Source organism: Indicator indicator, chromosome 11, assembly GCF_027791375.1.
Source record: "Indicator indicator isolate 239-I01 chromosome 11, UM_Iind_1.1, whole genome shotgun sequence".
Taxonomy (NCBI): domain Eukaryota; kingdom Metazoa; phylum Chordata; class Aves; order Piciformes; family Indicatoridae; genus Indicator; species Indicator indicator.
In genome coordinates this window covers 9,257,163-9,279,992 of record NC_072020.1, presented here as the reverse complement: position 1 = coordinate 9,279,992, position 22,830 = coordinate 9,257,163, and the positions used below count along the sequence as shown (strand labels likewise).

At 41.9% G+C, this 22,830-nt stretch overlaps 1 protein-coding gene across 1 annotated transcript in view; it reads right to left on the bottom strand.

Annotated features, from left to right (window-relative positions):
- Window positions 1–1,103: 1,103 nt before the first annotated feature.
- TNS3 (tensin 3) overlaps window positions 1,104–22,830 on the bottom strand; it is a 96,580-nt gene continuing 74,853 nt past the window's right edge. The window contains exons 16-26 of the mRNA XM_054384690.1: window positions 21,470–21,641; window positions 17,377–18,020; window positions 16,667–16,753; window positions 14,459–14,590; window positions 11,725–11,820; window positions 9,738–9,815; window positions 7,952–8,029; window positions 3,680–3,848; window positions 2,662–2,730; window positions 2,486–2,512; window positions 1,104–1,554 (exon numbers count right to left, since the gene is read on the bottom strand). Coding sequence (XP_054240665.1) covers window positions 1,410–1,554; window positions 2,486–2,512; window positions 2,662–2,730; window positions 3,680–3,848; window positions 7,952–8,029; window positions 9,738–9,815; window positions 11,725–11,820; window positions 14,459–14,590; window positions 16,667–16,753; window positions 17,377–18,020; window positions 21,470–21,641 — 1,697 coding nt within the window. The 3' untranslated portion in view covers window positions 1,104–1,409. The remainder of the gene's footprint in view (window positions 1,555–2,485; window positions 2,513–2,661; window positions 2,731–3,679; window positions 3,849–7,951; window positions 8,030–9,737; window positions 9,816–11,724; window positions 11,821–14,458; window positions 14,591–16,666; window positions 16,754–17,376; window positions 18,021–21,469; window positions 21,642–22,830) is intronic.

The following is a 22,830-nucleotide window of genomic DNA, read 5'->3' as shown; positions in this document are numbered from 1 at the left end:
AAGTAGGAATTACACAGCAGTTTACTCGTGAAGGTTTCCACTGTCACTTCCTGCATCAGGGTCCTGTAAAGCTAACTAGTACTTTGTCAGGTGTTAAAAACAACTATGTGTTCAGAAAGGTACAGACATATATGCACAATTGGAAGGGTTGGAGAAATCACCCCATAAATGCCTGCAAGAAATGGGACAGAGTAACAAAGTCAATTCCATTCCCTTTTGATTCCTGTTTGGATCTCCTGATTCAAGGCATAATTAAAAAGACATTATAAATCAAAAATACAGATTAAAAAATAAAACAATTTTAAAAAGCTCCCATAGAAAGGAGGCCAAAAGAATGCACAAATGTAATAGTGTCTTAGGTGGGGGAACAAATGTTACTGGCAAAATAGTATGACAGACAGGAGATGGGAAGCACCTTGTCACTGTAAGACAAAAGCCAAAATATGAGACTACTGTCTGTAACAAGGCACAGGCTACACACACTTTTACTTATGCAAAATAGTGCTCAACCTAGCTTGAGAATATCTGGAAGACATACCAACATCTCAGAACTCCTATAAATAATCTGACACAGGTAAAAATATATAAGTTATAAAATTGTCTTCTTTGCTTTTCCCTCATTTTTTATCTTTCAATTATTAAAATACAGAATCTTCCCTCCTTATTTCTCTGTATAAAACAAAAATGATACAAAAACCCCCAACTACAGGCTAGATTTCCACACAACCTTTTTTTTTTTTGTTCTGCCACCTCTTCCTTATTTTTCAAACTAAACCAGCCCAGCCTTCTAAACACTAAATACAAAGCAATGTCCCTGAAAATTCCACATTGCCACTTCTTTCCTACAAGAAGTCAACTTGCACAAACCTCCTCTTCACATACACCTCCCCCTTTCTCCATTCAGTTCCCAAAAGGAAGAGCAAATAGTCTTCCTCACACCATTATTTTCTTCAGAGCATGTTGGCAAGGCCTATAGCTACCATTGATGCAATTAAGGCAAGCGTCTTTGTGAAGGTTATGCAAAACATTTTCTGCACAAAGAAAGTTGCACAGCCTAGTGAGTAGTTCTGCTCCAATAAATGATGAGAAACAGCACGTGAAAAGACATCAGAAGCCCTTCAGGAGAAAGTTTTCAATTTATGCTTCATTCAGGTGTGGGCTACATGGGTCTGGGTGGCACCCAGCTTCTTTTGTCTTCTGATATAAAGTCAAAGAAATGCTTTGTTAAGTCAGAGGCATCTTCAAGGGAAAGGCTGAACTCTTGCAAACACAATGCAGATGACTGTCCTCTGCTTTCCTTCTTGGGAATGACAAGGTTCAGACGCTGCTGCTGAAAAGGCTTTCTCCCTCTCAAAGTGCTTCCCTTCAGTTACACCACTGAAGAGTGCTGAGACAAGGGTGGAAAGGCATCAGATCTTCTTCTGAGATCCAATCATGACCTTTGATACAAAGTTCACGATAGCGCTGGCGGGTTGCTCCGGATCATGCTCTGCAAAGAGGTGGCACACGTTGTCTGTGGCACTGCCTTGCTTCCTGGCAACGAACCCAAACACTCTGCAAGGACAACAGCAGCACTGTGTCAGAGAACAGACATTGCCTTATTTCATACAGCAAAGAATACACAGCTGAAACCAAAAGCACAGGCCAGACCTCAACTGTGGCACTGCTAAACACAGTAGTCCAGATGCCCCAGCCAACTCAGGAGCTTCCGAGTGGCTCAGTATGGACAGAATCTGGGAAGCAGACCCTTCCTTCTACTCTGTCTGTATTACATCCCATACTGCTCCCTTTCAGAGACATACTGCTGACCCTAGGGACATATTCAATCTGACTGAAAAAAAGGCTTTGAGGGCCACACATCTTAATGGAGAGAGTACTCAAAACAGGACTTAAACCATCTATTTCTGTTTCTTTTAGAAAGTAGTGCCTGATCTCTCTCTGGTTAGGCTTTTTTCTTTTGGTGAAGTGGCACCAAAAGTGACATTTGCCTTCAAAAGAAACCACTTTATAATGCACCAGTTAATGACAGATTTACATCACACACCTGTACTACTACAGAGTATTTACACCCATGTGCCCTGTGGGGGATTTATAAAATTATCAGTCTAAGTGACACAAGTGACACAAGCTATCAGTCCACATTACACAAGCAACCTTGTGTCAGTGTTGCTGTACAAGTGGAACACAAAACTGAGTAGCAAATGGCTCAGTTTTCATTTCTGAAACCTCAGCCAAATCACTGACCTGTAGTCCAAATAAACCAGGCTAGCTCTGGCTCTGCACATCATATAATTAGGCCCTGACTTGAAGAGGTGTGGAAGAAGTAACTCAAGTCTGATTATAGTGAGCAAAGAGACTTTTGCCTCTGAACAGCTGCTTTGCCTTCCATACCTCTGACCAAGGTAATTCAGAACACTAAGAAACAGATCACTGTAATGATACCCTTAAAACATTCAGTTAAGAGATGCAGACAGGTGCCACTTACTTTGCAGAAAGGCCATCTTTCATCCATCTTGTTGTCCATCAAGCAAGCAGTAAAAAAACAAAACCAAAACAAAACAAGGAATGAAGAAATAAAAATGAAATCTACATTAGTTTTGTGTGTTTTCCTTAGATCAACAATACAAACAACATATTAGAAACACTGTTTGTCTTCCTTACTTTCTATCCTGTGGATCCAAAGCACAGAAAATAACAGTGTTGACCGGATAATGTCGCCGAAAAAAGAGTCTGCAAAGGAAGAAATAAAACTACTTTTAGGAATAGTTAAGATGCTTGGACTTTTAAACAACAAACAGTCCTGAAATAGAAATCACAGTTGCTCTAAATTTAATAACAACAATGTATTCTTTTTGCTTTTGAAAGCCACCTGAAATCCATACTTAGAATGGTAATGTTGAGTTTTTGAATCACAAAACCCCCTGGCCCTCAAGCTAAGAAAAAGATCCAGAAGTATGAAATGTGTGTTTCCTAAAAGCTGTCCATTTAGATACACCAATGGAAATGTGACTTCATGGAACTCAAAGAATGTGATACAGTGCAAAAATACAAGCAGTCCTGAGCATTACAGATGAAGGTTTTGCCCTCGATCTGCTCTAAGTGCTTGCAGATCCCATGGCAATTAGTCTGGCACTTTTACTTTTTTAACCTATACTGAATTCCCGTTTTCCCTCTTTTGCTATTTTCAGTTTTCAAATCTAAAGACTTTGTAATAGCTGCAATAGCCATTTCTACAAAGTGATTAGAAATTAACATTTCACAGGCTATTCAAAGCACTATTACAAATACTGGAGAGAGTATCTGCTTAGGCCAGCTCCATTCAGTGATCCTGGTGAAAAGACGCCCTGAAGATTCATTACTTCACCCAATAGGTTGATTTTCAAATGCTGCCAAAGCCATTTCCTTTCCCTTTTTCATATGGGATGACACCTAAAAAAAAGGTGTAATGATAAAGTGACTTTACAGAGGTAAAAGCTGCCTGTGGGAGTAATGTCCACAGCTCAGAACATTCATTCTCCAGTACTGTAGAGAGCTGACAATGTCACCGTCATTCTTCAGACAATCCTGTCACCCTCTGAGACAGAAACTGCAGAAGGCAACTAGAACAATCAAATCAAGAGTAGCCAACACTTGTTAGAAACAAAGTGGAGTATTTCCTTCCCATCCCTCTTATGCTTACTTTCTTTGATTATCAGTCAACGTGATTCCCTGTGCAGACACCTTGAAATGGACAACAGTTGAGACGGGAGAAGGATCTTGCATCAGCGTCATGCTCAAGGCTTTCTGCACTGCCTGGTAGCCCGTGAGGGACTCCATCTCCACTGAATTCAGGTACCAAACGTTACACGCTGTAGTAAGAGAGGGCAAGGACTTTCAGAGGTCATCACCCAACAGCAAGACAACAGCTATCCTCCCAGCAAAACCAAACAAAAGGTACATTTGCCACCTTTGTAAAGCATAGAGGGAAGAATGACAGCAAACCACCGAACTTTCTACCTGTGCCTCACTTGGTCCCACTTTTGCTTGATAGTTTAAGGCTGTAGTTTTGGAGGTGCTAGGCCTTTGTTTTTAATACCTTTATATTTCAGCCAACAACTCTGTTCATCTGTTACCTACAGATCCTGGCATTTAAATAAATACAAGACAGCAGCCGAGAGGCCACTCGTAGCTATTACTGCAGCAATAGCATTCCTGAGGGGGCAGAATTGGGACAGTTTAAGTTCAATTACAGCAGCCAGTAGGAAAATACACATTTTTGAAGCATAGGTTCATGTATTTTACGCTTTCAAATGGTTATTTAAAAAAAAAAAAAAACATTCACTTGGTAGAACAAGACAAGAATGTTTTCACCTCATAAAGAACCAACTTACTGCAAAACTCACTGCTCATTAATTCCATGGTGGTTTCTACGTTTAGCAATTTTAGGGCAAACAAAACTTCCACACTGAGAAGAACTGCTGACTCACATACTTTTAGGTCTATTCTTTACCTCAGCACACACTTGTTTTTAAAAGCCCTAGTCATCTTCTGAAGGTATTAACAATTTCTGAAGCATCTCTATAAAACAGAAGCTCACTGGTTTCTAAGGCAGTTAATTTTTATAACTGGTCTCAAATAAAATCTGCAGTGAGCACTGAAAAAAGAAGCATTCTATAGCAGTACTACAGAACTGTACAGCACTACATGGTAGGAGTGTCATATAACATTATGCAATGTTAACCACTAACTATCATTAGATAGTACTACTAGAATTATTTGTAGAATCATAGAATCATTTTGGTTGGAAAAGACATTTAAGATCCTTGAGTCCAACCAATATCTAATTCTACCAAGTCTGGTGCTAAGCCATCTTCCTCAGCACCACATCTCTATGCCTCTGAATCACATCCAGAGATGGGGATTCAACCACCTCCCTGGGAAGCCTGTTCCAGTGTCTGAGAACCTTTTCAGTGAAGAACATTCTACTAATGCCCAACTTAAACCTCTTCTGGCACAACTTGTGGCCATTTCCTCTCATCCTGTTGCTTGTTACCAGGAAGAAGTGGTGTAAGTTATTTTTAATGGGCTTGCACATTTATTTTTGAAACTGAAAGCCCTTCTTAAGTGTAATCTGCAGCACAAGAAACAACTGCAGCTAAACACTGGTACCAACAGACCTTTTGTTTTGCTTTTTGGCTGGGAATGTGCTCTGTGCAGAAGGCTTAGTCCCTTGACTCTATTAGCGGTAACACATACAAAAACCTGGGAATTATTTGGGATAGAAAATGTTGCCATGAGGAAAGCTAATAAAGCAAGGTGTGTTCCAGAGAAAAGTCACTTCTCTGTGTAGTTTCTAGTCTTCAGCTGTTACTCTCTAAGAAGGAATGGATTTCTGGTCAGTTTCTGAATTTCGATAATTCTGGGACTGGGAATGCTCATTAGGTTTTTCAGACAGCTATTATTAAGCAATCATTCTAGGAATTTTTTTTTTTACTTGTGGAATAGGAGGAGGGTGGGGTAGAGCAATGCAGGGAAGAAGTGCATCTGCTTTGACTAAACTGCAGGTGCTCACACAAGCTCAGACAGTTGGAAGAGCAGCAATTTACACGTTTCAGGTCTGCACCTCAGTGTTGGAACCTCACAACTTGAACGTTGTTATGACTGGAGAGGGACCTCTGAAACAGAATCAGTGGGAAATGATGTATTAAGGCAAAAAATCCCTCTAAGAATCTCTCCCAGCTTATTTAAATATTCAGATTCCAAATCCTTCTTTAAAAACAACCAAGCAGGGATAAAAACAAAGTACTAAGGTTCCACAAATGACCCATGACATGACAGCCTCCATAGGGAGGTACCTGACTCCTGCCCCAACTGAAGTAAACAATTTTTTTTTTCTTTGAAAAGCACTGCCTGAGTGAGGATACACCAACACATGCCCCTTTTGCTGGGTTTTCAAGAGGGGAAGTTCTAAACCAAAATCCATTCTGCTTGCTTTGTTCCCCATTGGCCACAACAAACAGCACCAGTGCTGGCTGCCAGAGAGGCCAGCATGTGCTCACTGCTGGCACAGCCTCGCAAAGGCTTGCAGTTGCCTCAGCCACACATTCCTGCCTGATGACAGCACTCCAAGTGGTACTTCAATTTTTTTAAGTCAAAGCAGATTGCTGCACAAGCAAGGAGCAACATTCTCTCCAGAGATGCTAAGCTTGGCAGCTGCCCTAAAATGGGTGACTGCAATGAGGCACAGCGTTCACAGAAAGGCACGTCTAGCCACGACACTTCTGCTTGTGGCTCCAGGGGTGCCAAAAGAGAGGGGCAGATGTAGCATCTCTCAGGCCCCAACGTGACTAATCAGGGGGACAAATCATGAGAGAATTCACAGCAGCTTGACAACCAAGAACCATGGAAGGGCATGGACAGGATGCCTTGGACATGTGCACTGTACAGGGGAATTACACAGTGGCCAAGTTCTTACTACAGCCAGCTTTGAGACTATGAAGTGGCACTCAGAGCACCATGTCCAGAGTGCTAGAACACCACCACACATTCTCAGACAAGGCTACTCCACCAGTTGTCCTTGGCTCAAGCTGCACACAAAGAAAGCAGACAAGCAATTGGAGAGCAATACAAATGATACCAATGCAGAGCATCTGACTATTTGGAGGCAATTCTGTCAGGATTCTTCTGTCACAGAAATACAGTCATGGTAGAAAAGCTGGGGAGAAAAGCTGCCCAGCAGAAGACGACCTAGGAGTGTTCATTGACAGCCAGATGAAGATGAGTCAGTGTGTGCCCAGGTGGCCAAGAAGGCCAACAGCATCATGGCCTGGATCAGCAATAGTGTGGCCAGCAGAACCAAGGAAGTGATTTTCTTCCCTGGATCAGCACTGGTAAGGCCAGACCTTGAGTAGTGGGTTTAGTTTCAGGTCCCTCACTCCAAGAAGGACATTGAGGTGCTGGAGTGTGTCCAGAGAAGGGCAATGAAGCTGTTGAAGGATCTGGAGAACACATCTGGAGGATGCAGCTGAAGGACCTGGGGTTGTTTAGTCTGGAGAAAAGGCTGAGGGGAGACCTTGCTCTCCTGAAAGCAGGTTGGAGCCAGGTACCTGTTGGTCTACTCTCCCTAGGAACAACAGTGAGAAGAAATGGCCTCAAGTTGCACTGGGAGAGGTTTAGGTTGGATGTGAGAAAAAATTTCTTCTCTGAAAGGGTTCTCAAAGATTGGAACAGGCTCTTCAGGGAGGTGGTGAAATAGCCATCCTTGGAGGTTTTTCAAAGAGGCATAGATGTGGTGCTAAGGGATATGGATTTGCCCCAGACTTGGTAGAGTTAGGTATTGGTTGGACTTGATCATCTTAAAATTCTTTTCCAACCAAAACGATTCTACAAGTCTATGATTTTAAAACAATTTAACTTGCCACAATGGGTGCTGCAGTATGCATGAGAATCCATAAACCAAAACCCAATGCAAAAGACAGTGCACCTCTCTGAACAACACGAGCATCAAGTGAAGCAGAGGGCAATGTTTTAATTGTTTTTCAGACTGATGGGACGGAAAGCATTTGCCAGTGGTGCTGTTGATGCCTATGCTGAGAATTGACCCCTACTGAACACTTTCCTTAGTTCCTGTTTGCCGACTTTATCAACCTCTGCAGCCACAGCTTGAAAATACCTTCTGTAAGTTCATCAGTTATGAAAGCAATGTCACAGGTTAAAAATTGCTGTGCTTCAACCACCCCACATGTGCCTCATATCCTCATGACTGGAAGGCAAACAGTTGTAGAACTTAGGAGCTGGTTGCAGAAAGAAGAAAGAACCTGGTATGTACCCTCATGCTACAGGATATGTACACTTCTACACAGCACTTTGAATTTAAACTGCTCCTTTTCAACATCCTTCAGTCCAGCCTCTCCCACCCTTTCAACATACAACATCTGGCAAAAGTCAAATGCAAGGAAAAAGTTGAACAGACCTGCACCCTGCTTGAGAAGCTCCGCTGCTGAGTTTGCCGCAGTTTGCGGAGAGGTTTCTGCTATCTCCTCCAAGGGATCTGCAAACAGAACACTGTCCATGACTGTCCATGTCTTGCTGAGACTTCATTTGACAGATCAACACACACGGTCAAGCAGGAGTTTAGCATTTGTACTGTACAACTCTTTGCCAAAAACATGAAACAATCTTGTACCTGTAACTAGAATAATCAGTGTGGGGTTTGTGTTGCATCAGGATTTTTAGCCTCCAGTGCTGCTGCAGGGATGCTCAGCCTTTATTTCCTGACAGTGAAAGACCTAACTACATAGCTTATGCTGCAGGGACACACTGCATGTCATGTTAAAACCAACACAAGCAGCTGTGTTCCCTTCATCACAACCTCAACATTTTTTAAACAGCACAATTCAATTATCTCATTTAATTTGCATAATTCACACTAACTTAGGCACAAAGACTTTGTGTTTCTATGAATTTTGATTCTGAAGACGACAGCATAATCCTTCTTTCTTCATACCTGTGTAAAAAAACAAACCTCTGAACTATTCAGACAGCAGTGTACTGAGAGCAGCCAGCCTTCATCTCTCTTAAAAATCAGTGAGAATACTGCCCATCATGTTGTTTCAGTTATATAAATGCATGTAAAAGGAGCTCTCCTCCTGCTGCATTTAACATGATGTTTGCTGTCTTTGAATCATTCAAACAAGAAGAGCAGTAATGTGATGTGTGACACACTTCACATGTTCATCTACCCACATGCTACAAACCCTCCATGTGCTGCACCCAGAGGCATTAACCAAAGAAGATCTTAAAACGCATGATTCATCAGATTCAAAAAGAAACCCAAAATAAAATTTCATTGTGGTATGTTTATTGGGGTCAAGACAAATGTTTCAGATCTGCACCTCTGCCACAACAGAAGGAGCTTTCCATTTTAGGTGAGGAGGATAAGGATAACAAGCCCACCAAGCACACTGGTTTGCCATATAAAGAGATTTCTGGTCACATCCACCAGAACATCTTTTTGTGCTAAAATGGTTTCATTAATGTATTTACATAATTCAAATTGTATGTTTGAACACTGACATATGGCCTTTAACAAAAGTGTAAGGAGTTCAGTAGAAAACCACAGGCATGTTTAAGATTTCAAGAACACATCTGGTGTTAACTTAATTGTGGGAGAGTAAGAGAAGATCGAATTGTAGGGCAGGAACAGCTACATTTTGCTGGTTTCTTAGGGTGGTTTATGAAATCACCATAACCAAAATTAGAATTACAGTTCCATCATGCAACACAGCCTTTTTGACCTTTTACTTAAACTACACTGGGACCTGAGGAAGTTGCTATTTCCTTCCTGGCAGTGTCAGAGCACCTTCTATTCTCTGTTTTCCCTCTATTTTCACCTATTTTCCCTTCCCTAAGGCACTTTTGCCACTCAGACCTGAACGAGTGCTTACATCTAACCATACATGGGCATAATCTCATGTCTGAGAAGTACAATTCTCTTCCTCCACACTAGATTACTGCACAGCTTTCCACGAGGCATCACTATTTATGACTGGAATATCACAGTACTGGTCTGCTCACAACCACAGCTTGGGTAAGAGCCATCAGCAGTACTGAAGAACCATCTTGAATGAAAACACACTTCCTTCCCTGTCAGTTCTTGCTTAGATCTCAACTTGTGACACATTCACCAGCCTTCAGACACTGGCATTTTGAAGGAGCACTTGATTGAGTGTCTCTCTACTGTACTTTAACAAGCATACCTCTGTCTGGGATGAGAAGCTTGCAGGGCAATGCCAGTGGTGTGATGGAATGCTGGTACACCAGAGCTGTCAAACTACCTGTGATCAGAAGAGTAACAAGACATGCACAGTTAAGTTGGTGGACAAGAAGAATGCTTATCAGGTATGCTGACACTCAAGTATTTTATAGACCAAGTGGCCTCCCTGCTGCCCTTTAAAAAAACAAAACCTCTTGGCACTTAAGCCAAGATCTTCTGTTAGCTTTAGGGTATTTTTGTTTCCCAGCACTGTCCCAGTTGGATGTATTCAAACTCACTAATCACAATCGTATGCTCCTCTTCCCTGCTTAAATTCTAAATGGCTTAGCTTTAAATGATGAAAGCACAGAAATGACAAACCCAGTACGGAGGTCAGTGAATTCCTTCAATGTTTTTCAATTCTTCTACATTAAATGTAGTAAAATCTTACAAGTACAGTAAGAGCAGAAGTGGTCAATGCTATGTGATGAGGCAGAGAAAGAGCAAGGAGCTCTGCCTCTTAGCCATCTAATAGTCTCTATACAGCAGTGATGTATGTATCACTTTCTATTAAATTATTCTTTTCTATTCAGTCACTTTTGTGGTTTGGGCTTGGCTTAATTAAAATAATAACACATTATTCATCCTGGGTGTCAGCAAGCCTGACCATACTCTGAGAAGTGAGGACAGTGTAACCATCAGTCTGTACAAAATGCCATCTCTCAATGCTGTTTACTAACAAACACAGAACACTGCAACCAGGCACTTAGACAAAAATCACAGTTCAACCAAACACAGCCTCACTGCTGCTCACAACCCACCCCATGAATGCTCCAGGCATGGGACTGAGTGCCTAGAAACCTGCCTGGCGGAAAGGAGCTGGAAGTGCTGATTGACAGCAGCTGAAGATGAGCCAGCGTGTGCCCAGGTGGCCAGGTCTGGATCAGGAATAGTGTGGCCATCAGGACCAGGACAGGGATTATCCCTCAGCGCTCAGCACTGGTGAGGATGGCACCTCAAATACTGTGTTTAGTTTTGGGGCCCTCACTACAAAAAGGACATTGAAGGATTGACACGTCCACAGAAGGGCAACAAAGCTGATGAAGGGTCTGGTGAGGAGTGACTGAGGGAACTGGGGTTGTTTAGTCTGGAGAAAAAGAGGCTGAGGAAGACCTGCTCACTCTCTATAGCTCCCTGAAAGGAGGTCTCTTCTCCCAAGTAACAAGTGATAGGAGAAGAGGAAATGGCCTCAAGTTACACCAAGGGAGTTTAGTTTGGATATTAGGACAAAATTCTTTCCTGCAAGGGTGGTCAACCATTGGAACAGGCTGCCCAGGGAGGTAGAGTCACTGTTCCTGGAGGTGTTCAAGAAACATGTGGACATGGCACTTTTGGGACAGGGTTTAATGGCTATAGTGGTGTTAGGTTGACCGTTAGACTTGATCATCTTAGAGGTCTTTTCCAATTGAAACAATTCCATGATTCTAAGAAAGCTGGGGAGGGACCATTTACAAGGGTGTGTAGCAACAGGACAAGGGGCAATGCTTTTAAACTAGAGAAGGGCAGACTTAGATTAGTCATTAGGGAGAAATTCTTTACTGTAAGAGTGGTGGAACACTGGAGCAGGTTGCCCAAGGAGGTGGTTGAGGCCCCGTTCACCATGGTGAGACATCCATGGTGAGGCTTGATCACCCCAGAGGTCCTTTCCAACCCAGTGCACCGTGTCATTCAGTAACAGTCATCCAGCTCAGCTGTCTGAGCAGCATTGGTAGTGGTAGACAAGCTTGACCACTTCAAGCCTGGTCTATGCCAGAATGCCCTGCACACATACTTAAGGTATATAACCTATAACCTTAGAATGGGTTCTTACAGAAATCATCAGGACCTGAGCAAAGCATTCTCTCATTTGCACACCATCCAAGTCTACAAAAGAGCTCTGGCAAAAGCAAACTGTTTCTCTTTTCTGCCTCCCTGTGACTCAGAGCACTTACCAAAATACGGTTCGTTCGGGCATCCTTTCAAGCGTACCCCCTTGTGAGTGCACTCAATCAGAAAATGCCTTACAAGTTCATTTGACAAATCTCCAGCTGTGTTGGAAAAGAAAAAGAAAGCTCGTGAAGAAAAGCCACGAACAGACCAACAGGCTCACAAATTAGCAAGTCTTTATGAAGCAGTTTTCCACATTATCACCAAATGTTTTATAGACAGCCTGCAAAGGATACATTAGACCTGCTCTGCCCCAAGGTTACAAGCTGCAGCACAACACCAAATAAGCAAATAGCTCACTACAGGCACAGAGAGAGAAAGAGGTTATAATGACAAAAGACTGGCATTTGGGTGTCCAAAATGTCCAAGTGTGGTCCCAACTACAGATACGAAAAATAATTTGAAAAAAATGAATTCTTTGAAATTTTGATGAACTTAGAGAATCATTTGGGTTGGAAGGGACCTTTAAGAGTCATCTAGCCCACCCCCCTGCAGTCAGCAAGGACACCACCAGCTAGTTAGAATTTTTCTACAAATTAACAGAATTAAAAAGTAAGTTGTTTCAAATTAAAAATTCTAGCAAAACCTAGAAAAAAAAGACATTTGAACGACTTAAAATCTATACTAAAGTGAGAAGTGAAAACCTCACTTCAATAAACTGTAAAGTTTTGGTCCAAAAGCGTTCATCAGAAAATTCCCAGGCAAAACTTGCTTGTTAGAAAAACTTGTATCCATTGTGACAAAGGAGTACAAGTGTGATAAACCACTTCAATTTCTAGTGACAGTTCTGCTGAAAGAACTCTGCCTTCCAGACTAAAACAAGAGAAGACTTAGCTACACAAAGGTCTCTCAATACCAAGTCTCTCTGTGAACTTTAGACTAAAGCTGCAAGCATTTTAAAACTTTAGGTCTTTGTTCCTGAAAGCAAACAATTACATAAAAAAAAAAACAAACTAGTAAAATCTGAGTGTTTCAAGGCAGTTTTTTCTCTCTCAGGAATCTAGGACAAATTGAAGCTGTTAAGTGGGACGTAATGAGGAAGAGGAGATTGTAAGGCCAAGAGGCACATGAAAATTCCCTTGAGATTTGGGATTCTTTTCAATATATACATACACACATATGCACACATATAATTAAGACAACTTCATTACTCCTTGAAAGACTGTTCACAGTACTTCACACTTGCCTAGAAACTGGTTCTCTCTCCAAGTAAATAAAGGGTTACTTCATAGCAGAGAGACAAAGCTACCCAACCATTCAAACTTGAACAAAGGAGCCACAAACACAAAAGCTCCCTTTGACTCAGCCACAGTTCAGGAAACACCACATCAAGGGTTGACTTTCAAGCTAACACAGATGAACACATTAATTTGGACAGCAAAACTGCAAGCAAACACTGCAAAGATCACCTTTTCAAATAGCTTACTCTTCGCCATTATGATCTCATAATAAATTATTAGAAGTGTGTGTGGGATGGAGAAGCCTGGAACAAGAAACAGTGCAGAAGGCTGAACAACAGATTTGTGCCTTCTGGGATGAAACAATGGAAACCAAAACAAGCTACATATCAGAGTGAGAAGAGGAAGAATGCTAAAGTCTCAAGTGAAATTGTCTCTTGCTACTACTTGCCTGTGGTACAACTAACACAAACTGGCTCCTAAAGGCTAGTAGAGTTTAAACTTTCATGTCTTCTGGATTTTGTTGGTCTGATAAAAAAAAGATTAACTAAAAACATCTATAGCCACTCTCCATTCACCTCTCATGTTGCACCACCCTATTGGAGGACAACACGAACCTTGTTTTTATTGCAGCGATGCTGTTGACCTTTTTTGGCAATAAAAAGGATTACAAGGCAAAATTGTATTAGAAATTGTCTCAGGGTACCAGATTAAGCTGAATCATACAGAATTTGTCCAGAGTTATTCTGATAGAGGTGGATCACTAACCTTTCCCCAGGGTAACAATGAAATCTTAAAATAAAACAAACCAACAGCCAGCCAATCTACCAACCCCAGACGAAGCCACACTTCCACAACTACAACATGGAGAATCACTGCTTTCCTGGGATCTCAGCTGCCTATCTCACCAAGTACCATGCACTAATGAGACATAATAAACTTTGTCAAAGGAAAACAGCAGCAATGAAAGCCACCCAACTACCCTCGCAGCAGCAGCACAAATCAAGCTTAGAACACAACAGGAACTGGCAGCTGAGTTTCCATACACTGATTGATGCTTTCCCTATGTTTTTCTCATTTTACCTTTCACAGCTATCAGCCTCAAGTTATACATGGAAGCACTGGAGCTGAGAGATTCTTCTTTTAAGAGCACTTCTTTTAAACAACTATCATTTAATATCTAATGCAGAACTGCCTCAAAACCAAACCTCAGGGTCGAAAGTATTGGACTTTCTGGCCAAGCAAAAGCTGTACACAGTGGTATGTAGGTCCAGCGCAGACTTTTGGTTGCTAGGGAAGACCCTTTACTGAGATGACAATGGTTTTCTCTTTGGTTGATAAGGTACAACACATGCACAGCCACAGTAAACACACATTTCCAAGCTGTGGTGAAACTGTAAATACAAAAGACACCTTACCCAGTCTCCTTTAACAAGGTACCAATTGGAGCCTGTAAATTAAATTGCACTTACTGTAAGAGGGGATAATCCTCCAGATTATTATCCAGTAATAAGGACTTCCTACCATGTAAGGCTTGCAAATGACAGAAAGCATACAGTACCTTTCTTGTTTAACTGCAGCACAGAAGGAGGTGGTGTAGCAACCTTCATGGCCAGCCCATAAGCTCCCCGGAAGGAATGACTGTCTCTAACAATGAATGAGCCAGGCTCCTTGTCCTTGAGAACAGCAATGGCTGCAAAGGATTCCAGGAAGAGAGAGACAAACAGCTACAGAACCATGTACACATCCAAGAAGTGGAGAAGAGCAAACCCATCGTTAACAGGAGACTACAAGAAATAACCATCCTTTACTGTTTCCATACTGTAAGACTGAATACAATCAAGCATATGTGGTGGATCTGAGTGGTAACATCTTGTATCAGTGTGAGCTGGAATCCCCCCACACCATCACACATCTTGTGCAAATTTCACAGGTATTTATTTCAAGAAAAGCCTGAAAATACAGATCCCGACTGATTTTTAAACTGAGAAGAATCTGCAGGGCCCACCAAGATTCATACCATCAGGTGATTCCTGCTTACATTTTGCCAACTTGTTAGAAGCATGACAGAGCACAGCATAGCTCTAATTCCCAGGCTGACTAGACAGCACTGGTTTTCTTTTCCTGTGCAGCTCCAACAGGCAGAGCAGATCCATTTTCATCCACTGACACATTTCTGCCTCCAATTTTAAAGCAACGGAAGGGATGTAAATGAATATTTGCTCTTGACTGTCCAAGCACTAGAATATCTTACATCTGAACTCTGTGATACCTGCTGGAGGAGTGACATGAAGTCCTCCTCACAAGAAACCATTTGCAGGGAAACGGTTCTTGCATGAGTCTGCTGCAGACTTTGAAATCTAGTAGCCCAAAATCTTAAACTCACTTTGAAAAAAGACAAAAGGTTCATCTAGTGATTGACCTTACTTTGATCTTAATAAAATCTTAGTATTTTGGGGTTTTTCTTGTCCCTAAACTTTTAGGAAATACTTGGTTTTGTTTGCATAATTTCTAATTATCAGAAAGCCTTCAAAGAAACACTGGAAAAAACCCAAATTTGACCCTGGAGTCCTTATCTCTCTGTATAGATAAAACATGGAAATTATAAATATGGGGCATGATGCCGTATTTTACAAGGCCTGGGCAATGACTACATAAGAAACACACACTTTTTTTTTCCCCCCCCATAAAAAAAAAAAGTAATAACAAAAAAAAGAGGAGATTGAGGCATAATTTTGTCTCTTAAGTGAGTAAAGCACATATGTATAAATTCTGTAGGACTCATCTGTCAGATGGTGAAGAAAACAACGATTTTCGTAATAACCTGTGATGTGTGGAAAGGAGGAGTGTGAATATATAAATCCCTGCAGTATATAAAGTCAGCACTCAGTACTAACATTTCTAAATCCCTAAGGAAACAGTACTCATTTCTCACAGCAGCTGTCCAGGAAGCACAGGAAAAAGGAACAAGCAATAGAGGTTATAACACTTTTTTTAAAGGAATGGTTTTTAGCAGGGTACTATGCTAAAAGGTTTGGAAGATTTTCTGTTCATTAGTTCAAGCAGGTAGGTTTGAACTGCCTTTATGATCTACCTCCCTTACTGAACTACAATCAATCAGGAAATGTTCTTTGCACATTTAAAGACTCAATTCTCGTTATGGGTGGGGAGATGACAAGGGAAAGGGGACTGGAATGCAAGGAGCAGTAAAACATCATCCAAAGATGAATTAAGGATCTGTTTTCTATGCTCTTTATTCCCCTGAGCTCATATTTACCATTTGAGAACAATCTCAAGCAGACAGACACAGCAATTCGTCATTTGCCAGTAGCTGAAGTCTGTTTTGGTTTAGGAGGAACCAATTTGTCATTTTTCCTTTTTGACAAGCACATTTTTTTAAGGATCCCAATTTGAAATCCTGCCATAATTCACTAAATGCAATTCAGTACAGCTGATAAGGACACAAGGGCCACAAGCTCAGCTGCATCTGCAAAGCACCCAGAGTGTTGCACTGCTCAGCATGGACAAGACGTAACCTTGTGTGCAGATACTGCCACACAGGTACTAAGATTTTGCTTTCTCCATCTCAATACATCTCCATATCAATGCACTACATCTGTTTGGTACTGCACAAAGATGTTGCTCCATGGGAGTGTTATTTTGTGACTTTTAAAGAATAATGTATCACACATCATAAAATTCCTGGCAAATTCACCAACTAGCTTTTGTGCCAAAGGGTAAGCCAGAATATACATCAGGGCTGACATACCTTGTTCCCTTGAAATATCTGGCTTATACCAGAACTTGGATGTGTCCTGGACAAATTTCACAGTCACGTGTTTATCTGTTGTGTTTTCTGTAAAATAAAAGGGGGAGGGTGGAAGCCAAGAAATTTTGTAAATAAAAAAAAAAAAAAAATTTTACTGTTCTTTCCAATTCCTGATCACCTTAATTATTAAAAACCTTCAAGATTACAAAGGACAACATAGACAATCTCTGGACTGGTTTAGAACCAGCAAATATAACACTGTACACCAAGATTCCAAAAGCATTCTTGAAGTTTCACTTTACAAATCCAATAAAATATTAAAGCCCCTTACATTCACAAAGCTGCATTAAATACAAAGCTTCTCAATGGGAACCAGTGAGCACACTGTTCTTGGCACCAGCCTAGAAAGGGGCAGTGGGAAGCCAGCACTTATTAAGAGGAGCTGGACTCCACACTGCTCACTTGTGGTTTGGCAGTTCAAAAGGTAGGCTGCTGCTGGCTGACATCTAGGGAAGCAGAGACAGAATTCTGTTCTCCAAGTAACACATCCAAAGCCAAGGAATTGGTGCCACTTACTGCAACCATGCACGTATTCTTGGCCATTTTCATTGCACTGCCTTTTTTTTCCCCCTCCCCACTTTTATATCCCCTAAATGCTTTCTACCAACACCCATAAATGGAAGGTCTTTTTCGTCTGGTGCAGAGCCTACCTGGCACTGGGGAAATGCTCAACGTTTTTGAGAAATCTGGGAGGACATTTGGGAAAGGGATGCTGATTGTGCTTCCACTGTGGGGGCTGGAGAAGCCACTTGAAGAAGGTGATACAGAGGCAAAGGAACGGTCTCCTTCAGAGGACCGCTTTTTCTCTGGGAGAGGTGGTTGGGCATGTAGATTCCCTCCATGCTGCTGCTGAACCACACTGTTCTGGCTATTGTGTCCAGAGGCCACTGTAAGAAAGTTTTGTGTCAAAGAGCCATTGTCCTCAGCACTTGCCACTGATGAGCTCATTGTTTTAGGACAGATGCCAGTACTGGCTATCAAAGTAGCTTGTTTCTCCTCTCGGGGGGAGCTACTGCTCCTGCTGCCCCCACTGTAGCTCAGGTAGGACCGGGCACTGTTGCTGACAGCAGATTCTTGCTGTGGCTCTACTGGTGGATTCTCCAGGCTGTTCAGGGTGACAACTTGCAGTTCTGGAGTCTGGAAACGAGTCAAGAGAGAGCCATCTTGCACAGCATTTGAAAATTCAGAGGGCAGAAGGTAACCTCCTGGCTGCCTGCTGTTTCCCATTGAAAACTGTAGTGATGAGGAAGCTTTTGGGTTGCTTTCAAGCCAAGGAAGTTCTGGTACGGAAGAGCTGTCAAAAAAAAAAAAAAAAAACAACCACCCCAAGTTGAACATAAAAATAAAACAACAGTCACATCATTCCCTTAAAAAGTCACTATGCAAGTCATGATGAATTGAAAGCAGCAAATTACCTCAGTGAGGGCAACACCTGAGGGTGCTCTGACAATACACTGGACTTGGTGATGCAGCTAGATCACCCACCCTGCTCACTCACTTCTTTAGTGCAGGTCACTACTTTCTGCCTCATCTCACCTTCCAACTAGCCACGCTGACAGGACAGCTTGAGTTTGCACTATAAACCCAGCCATCAAATTAATCACAGCTAAACACTCCTTTACCCTTTTTGAGAGGGTTACTTTTAATATGAACCAATTCAGTGAGGCTGTTCACAGTACTGCTTCACCCAGTGGTCCTGGAGATCTGTACATGGTGAGCTGAAGTGCTCCCTGGAAAGAGCAGAAAGATGAAAGGATTTCTTAAGCTACAGCTGCCATCAAAGGCAGAGGTTTATGTAAGAAAGCTGCCACTGACACAGCTGCTCTTACATGCAGTCTCTTATATTCATTAAAAAAAAAAAAAGCCTAAAGTGGCAGTTGTACACCAGCACACAATAAATGAATAACTATGACAAGAACACAGTTCACAAGACCCAGTTCTTAGACCAGACCTTTTTAATACCATTTGTACATAAAAAAAGACGTAGGCCCAATGATTAATTAATTTAGTGACAGAGTTTTTTTGTTGGATAGAATTAAGCACTTCAACAGTAAACACTCAATTTTTCTACTGGGTAGTAATTCCATCTACTCAAGTAAAGAATAACAAATATCCTTCTACACAAGACAAACTAAGCTTCTGATGGAACCAGCTGATAGAATGTTACCTCGTCTCTTTGCTTGTAAAAGTGAAATGTCCCTTAGACTGTAGCTGGAAACATTACCAGCAATATCAGAGAGACGACACTCATTTTGAGATGAAAAAAAGAGCTGATATAAGATATATATTAAAAAAAAAAAAAACAAAAAAAAACCCACAAAAACCAAAACCAAGAGATTTTTAATTAAATGGGAACTGTGGAAACTGCTACCACTAGATTTGAACAGATCCAAGTGGAAGTGCCATAGAAAAATGGAAGGGAAGCAAACAGAAGAAGGCATTGTTGCAACAGGAAAAAACAACCCACAGCTGTAGTGATCTGCTAGACAACATGAAAAATGTCAGGAAAGATATGCTGAAAGAAGGGAACAGAGTTTTCTACATAAAGTTTGAAGTAGGAAAGTAAACTTGGTAATGATGGCACAGCTGATAAGCTTTCAATTCATATGCACTCCTAATGAAATGTTACATTGTCTCCTCCTCAGAAAATGCTAACATACTTCGTTCAGGCTTATGATTCACATTCATGATTACAAAAAGAAAACATTCTTTCCCAGTCACTGATTGAAAATGGAATCAATTAGGTGGGAAGGTAAATAAAAGATAAATACCAGCATACTTGAAGTGCCCACAGAGAGTCTGACACACCAACAGTATTCCAAATACTTACTGTGAGAAAGGAGGCAATTACCCAAGAACAAGAATAGGATAATTAGCCACGAAGGAATGTTGCTGCATAGAGAAGGAATCCTAATCAGTTGTAGCACACCACCTCATCTAATAAGTAAATATAGGGCACAGCTAATGAGTAGCACTTCATTGTCCTGCTCTTCTGAACCTTGTAACAGTCGGCTGGGTCTCCTCCTTTGTGTTTCTTGCTATTTCTCATTGAATCATTTCAGTTGGAATAGACCATTAAGATCATTGAGTCCAGGGATTCTCCACTCTGCCAAGTCTGTTGCTAAATCACATCCCTTAGCACCACATCCCTGGCATCCTAGGGTGTATTAGAAGGGATGTGGCTAGTAGGTCGAAAGAGGTTCTCCTCCCTCTCTCTACCCTGCACTGGTGAGGCCACATCTGGAATACTGTGTCCAGTTCTGGGCCCCTCAGTTCAAGAAGGACAGGGAATTGCTTGAAAGAGTCCAGCAAAGAGCCACAAAGATGGTAATGGAGTGGAACCTCTCCCTTATGAGGAAAGGCTGAGGGAGCTGGGGCTCTCCAGCTTGGAAAAGAGGAGGCTGAGGGGTGACCTCATTAATGTGTACAAATATGTGAAAGGTGAGTTTTGGCAGGACAGAGCTGGCTCTTCTCAAGACAAGGGGCAATGGGCAAGCTGGAGCATAAGGAAACATAAGGAAAAGCTTTTTCACTGCAGCAGGCTGCCCAGAGAGGTTGTAGAGTCTCCCTCTTTGGAGACATTCAAAACCAGCCTGGCGTGTTCCTGTGTGACCTAATCTTAGTGGTCATGTTCTGGTGGGGTGGTTGGACTAGATGGTATTTCAAGGTTCCTTCCAACCCCTGTTGTGCCATGATTCTGTTTGATTCTGCCTCCTTGGAACACCTTCAAGGTTTGGGTATTCAAAGACCTCCCTGGGGAGCCTATTCCACTGTTTTGAGAGCCTTATTAATCAAGAAGTGTCTTCTAATCTCCAACCTAAATATCCCCTGGGGCAATTTGAGGTCATTTGTTCTGTCACTTGTTACTAGGGTCCGCCCCCAGCCTCCTCTTCTCCAGGTTAAACAACTGCACTTCCCTCAGCTGCTCCTCACCAGACCTGTTCTCAATACCCTTCAACAGCTTCACTGGCCTTCTCTGGACACAGTCCAGCACCTCAGTGTCTTTCTTCTAGTGAGAGGCCCAAAACTGAACCCAGTGATCAAGGTGTGGCCTCACCAGTGCTGCAAACTCCCTGGAACAAGGACTATTTTGTAAATTTATTCTGTACAAGTAACTGTTCAAGCTCTGGTGTAGAACCCTACAATTATGAAATCATAACATCTCGCAGCCTCCTGAAAGGCATTGAAGAAGCATGTAGATGTGGTGCCTCAGGATATAGTTTAGTGGTCATGGTAACTGGGTGACGGTTGGACTCCATACTCTTAAAGGTCTCTTCCAACCTTAATGACTCTATGAGTAGTTGAAAAGCAGTCAGCTGTTCACTACCAAAACCAAATCCTCTGTCACCAGAAATGCAGGAACTGCAGTGAAAAGAGTACTCCCTCTCTCTCATATCCAACTTACTCCATGGGAAATTTCTTGAAATGCTTTTCAGTATACTACTAGAGAAGCTAGTAAGGTGCATAAAGTAAAATATGAATGAATTTGTGCTAGCAAAAAATCAAGTAAATGAGCTATAAATTCCTATTTATTTTTGTATTTCTATTTCTCCACAAAACTAATTGTGCCACTGACAGCTGTGTATGTGGTAAATTCCATCTACTGGACAACAACATCATTAAATGTCATGACCAAACCCAAAAGTCCTAGGATAAATGCTCTTCAATGAAGATTCAAGCAGAGTGTCTAGGCCATAAACTATAGTTAGAAGAACTAAACAACAAAGCAGCATCTTTTCCTACCTTTCTCCCCCTGGGACAGGACTGTTACTTGAAACAGTACACGAAGATGCAAAGCAGCGCTGAAAGGAGGGATCTGTCTGCATGTTGGCCTTCAGCAAAGCAGGGTTAGTGCCCACAGTGCTGTCAGACGTCACCAGAGCATGGCTAATGGCTTCTGTGTAACTTCGAGATTCTGCAGCAAAGGAAACAAAGTAAAAGGCACGTTAAAAAAAAAAAAATCCCTTACATTTTTATGGACTTTGAACTGAAAGAAATGTTTATAAAACCATCTGGTGTTGTCTTAACAGGACTGTAAAAAAGATTTTGTTTGTCTTGAGGAGTAACATGTTGTTTCACAGTATTACGTTGATGGCTGGAAACATCCAGCAGGACAAACAGCAGAGGTAATAAACACTGCAGAACTGCACCACTCATTGTGATGGTTTGAAACTGTCTTTTTAATTTTTCCTTGCAAAGTTCAAAACAGGGAAAGTGAAAGAGTGTAAATAAGTCACTACTGGGTGTAAGAAAGCAAAATACTGATTGTTCTAAACACTTCCATTGGATAGATAGAAATGTTTAAGAACTATTACCCAAAACAAAGTAGGCACTCTGCACATTCTGCGTTCGGCAGTGGGGGCAGTTGCTGGGCTGTCTGGCTGCTGTTTCTTCTTCTCTTCTGGCTGAAGATAACACACACTGACCTTGGCAGCTAAGTTAACAACTTTCTGCTTAACTAACTCTGCTTCTCTGTCCAGGGGGGTCTGGGGGGAAGCTCCTGGGAGAGAGAGAGGCCCCTTTGGGAGGGTCCCCTTGTGGGGAGGCAAAGGGAGATCGGTTGTGCTTTTTCTGTTGATTGTATATATTTGTAAATGTTGTGAATTTTGTATATTTGTATATATTCATTTCATTTCATCGTAGATCGTAGACTCTGCTTGTAAATACAGCCTTCATTTGCTTCCAGACTGGGCTAGCCTGGTTACTTGTTGGTGGGGGGGTGGAATTTCAGCTCACACCGACACACTCATACTTTTGGGTCGGCTCTCCAGGGTACATTCTCTAGCCCAAAAGATGAGAACAGTCCCGTCCCTTCCAAGCAATTTTGCATTCCACAGTCTCCACAGTGTGTCAGTCAGGTATGCCTATACAAGTGTCCTGTGCAACTCCACACACCAGCAGTGTGTGCTTACACAATGAAGTGACAGAAAACTGGAGCACTCATTAAGCCCACCCAGTCAGCTCACTGCTGAATGGGGCAGGGACCTGCTGGAAAGTGGCAACAGAAAACGCTGAGGTACTCAAAATCTTCCTCACCTCAGCCTTTACCAGTAAGTAAGTGTTCAGGAAACTCAGGTCCCCGAGACCACAGGAAAAAAAATGTT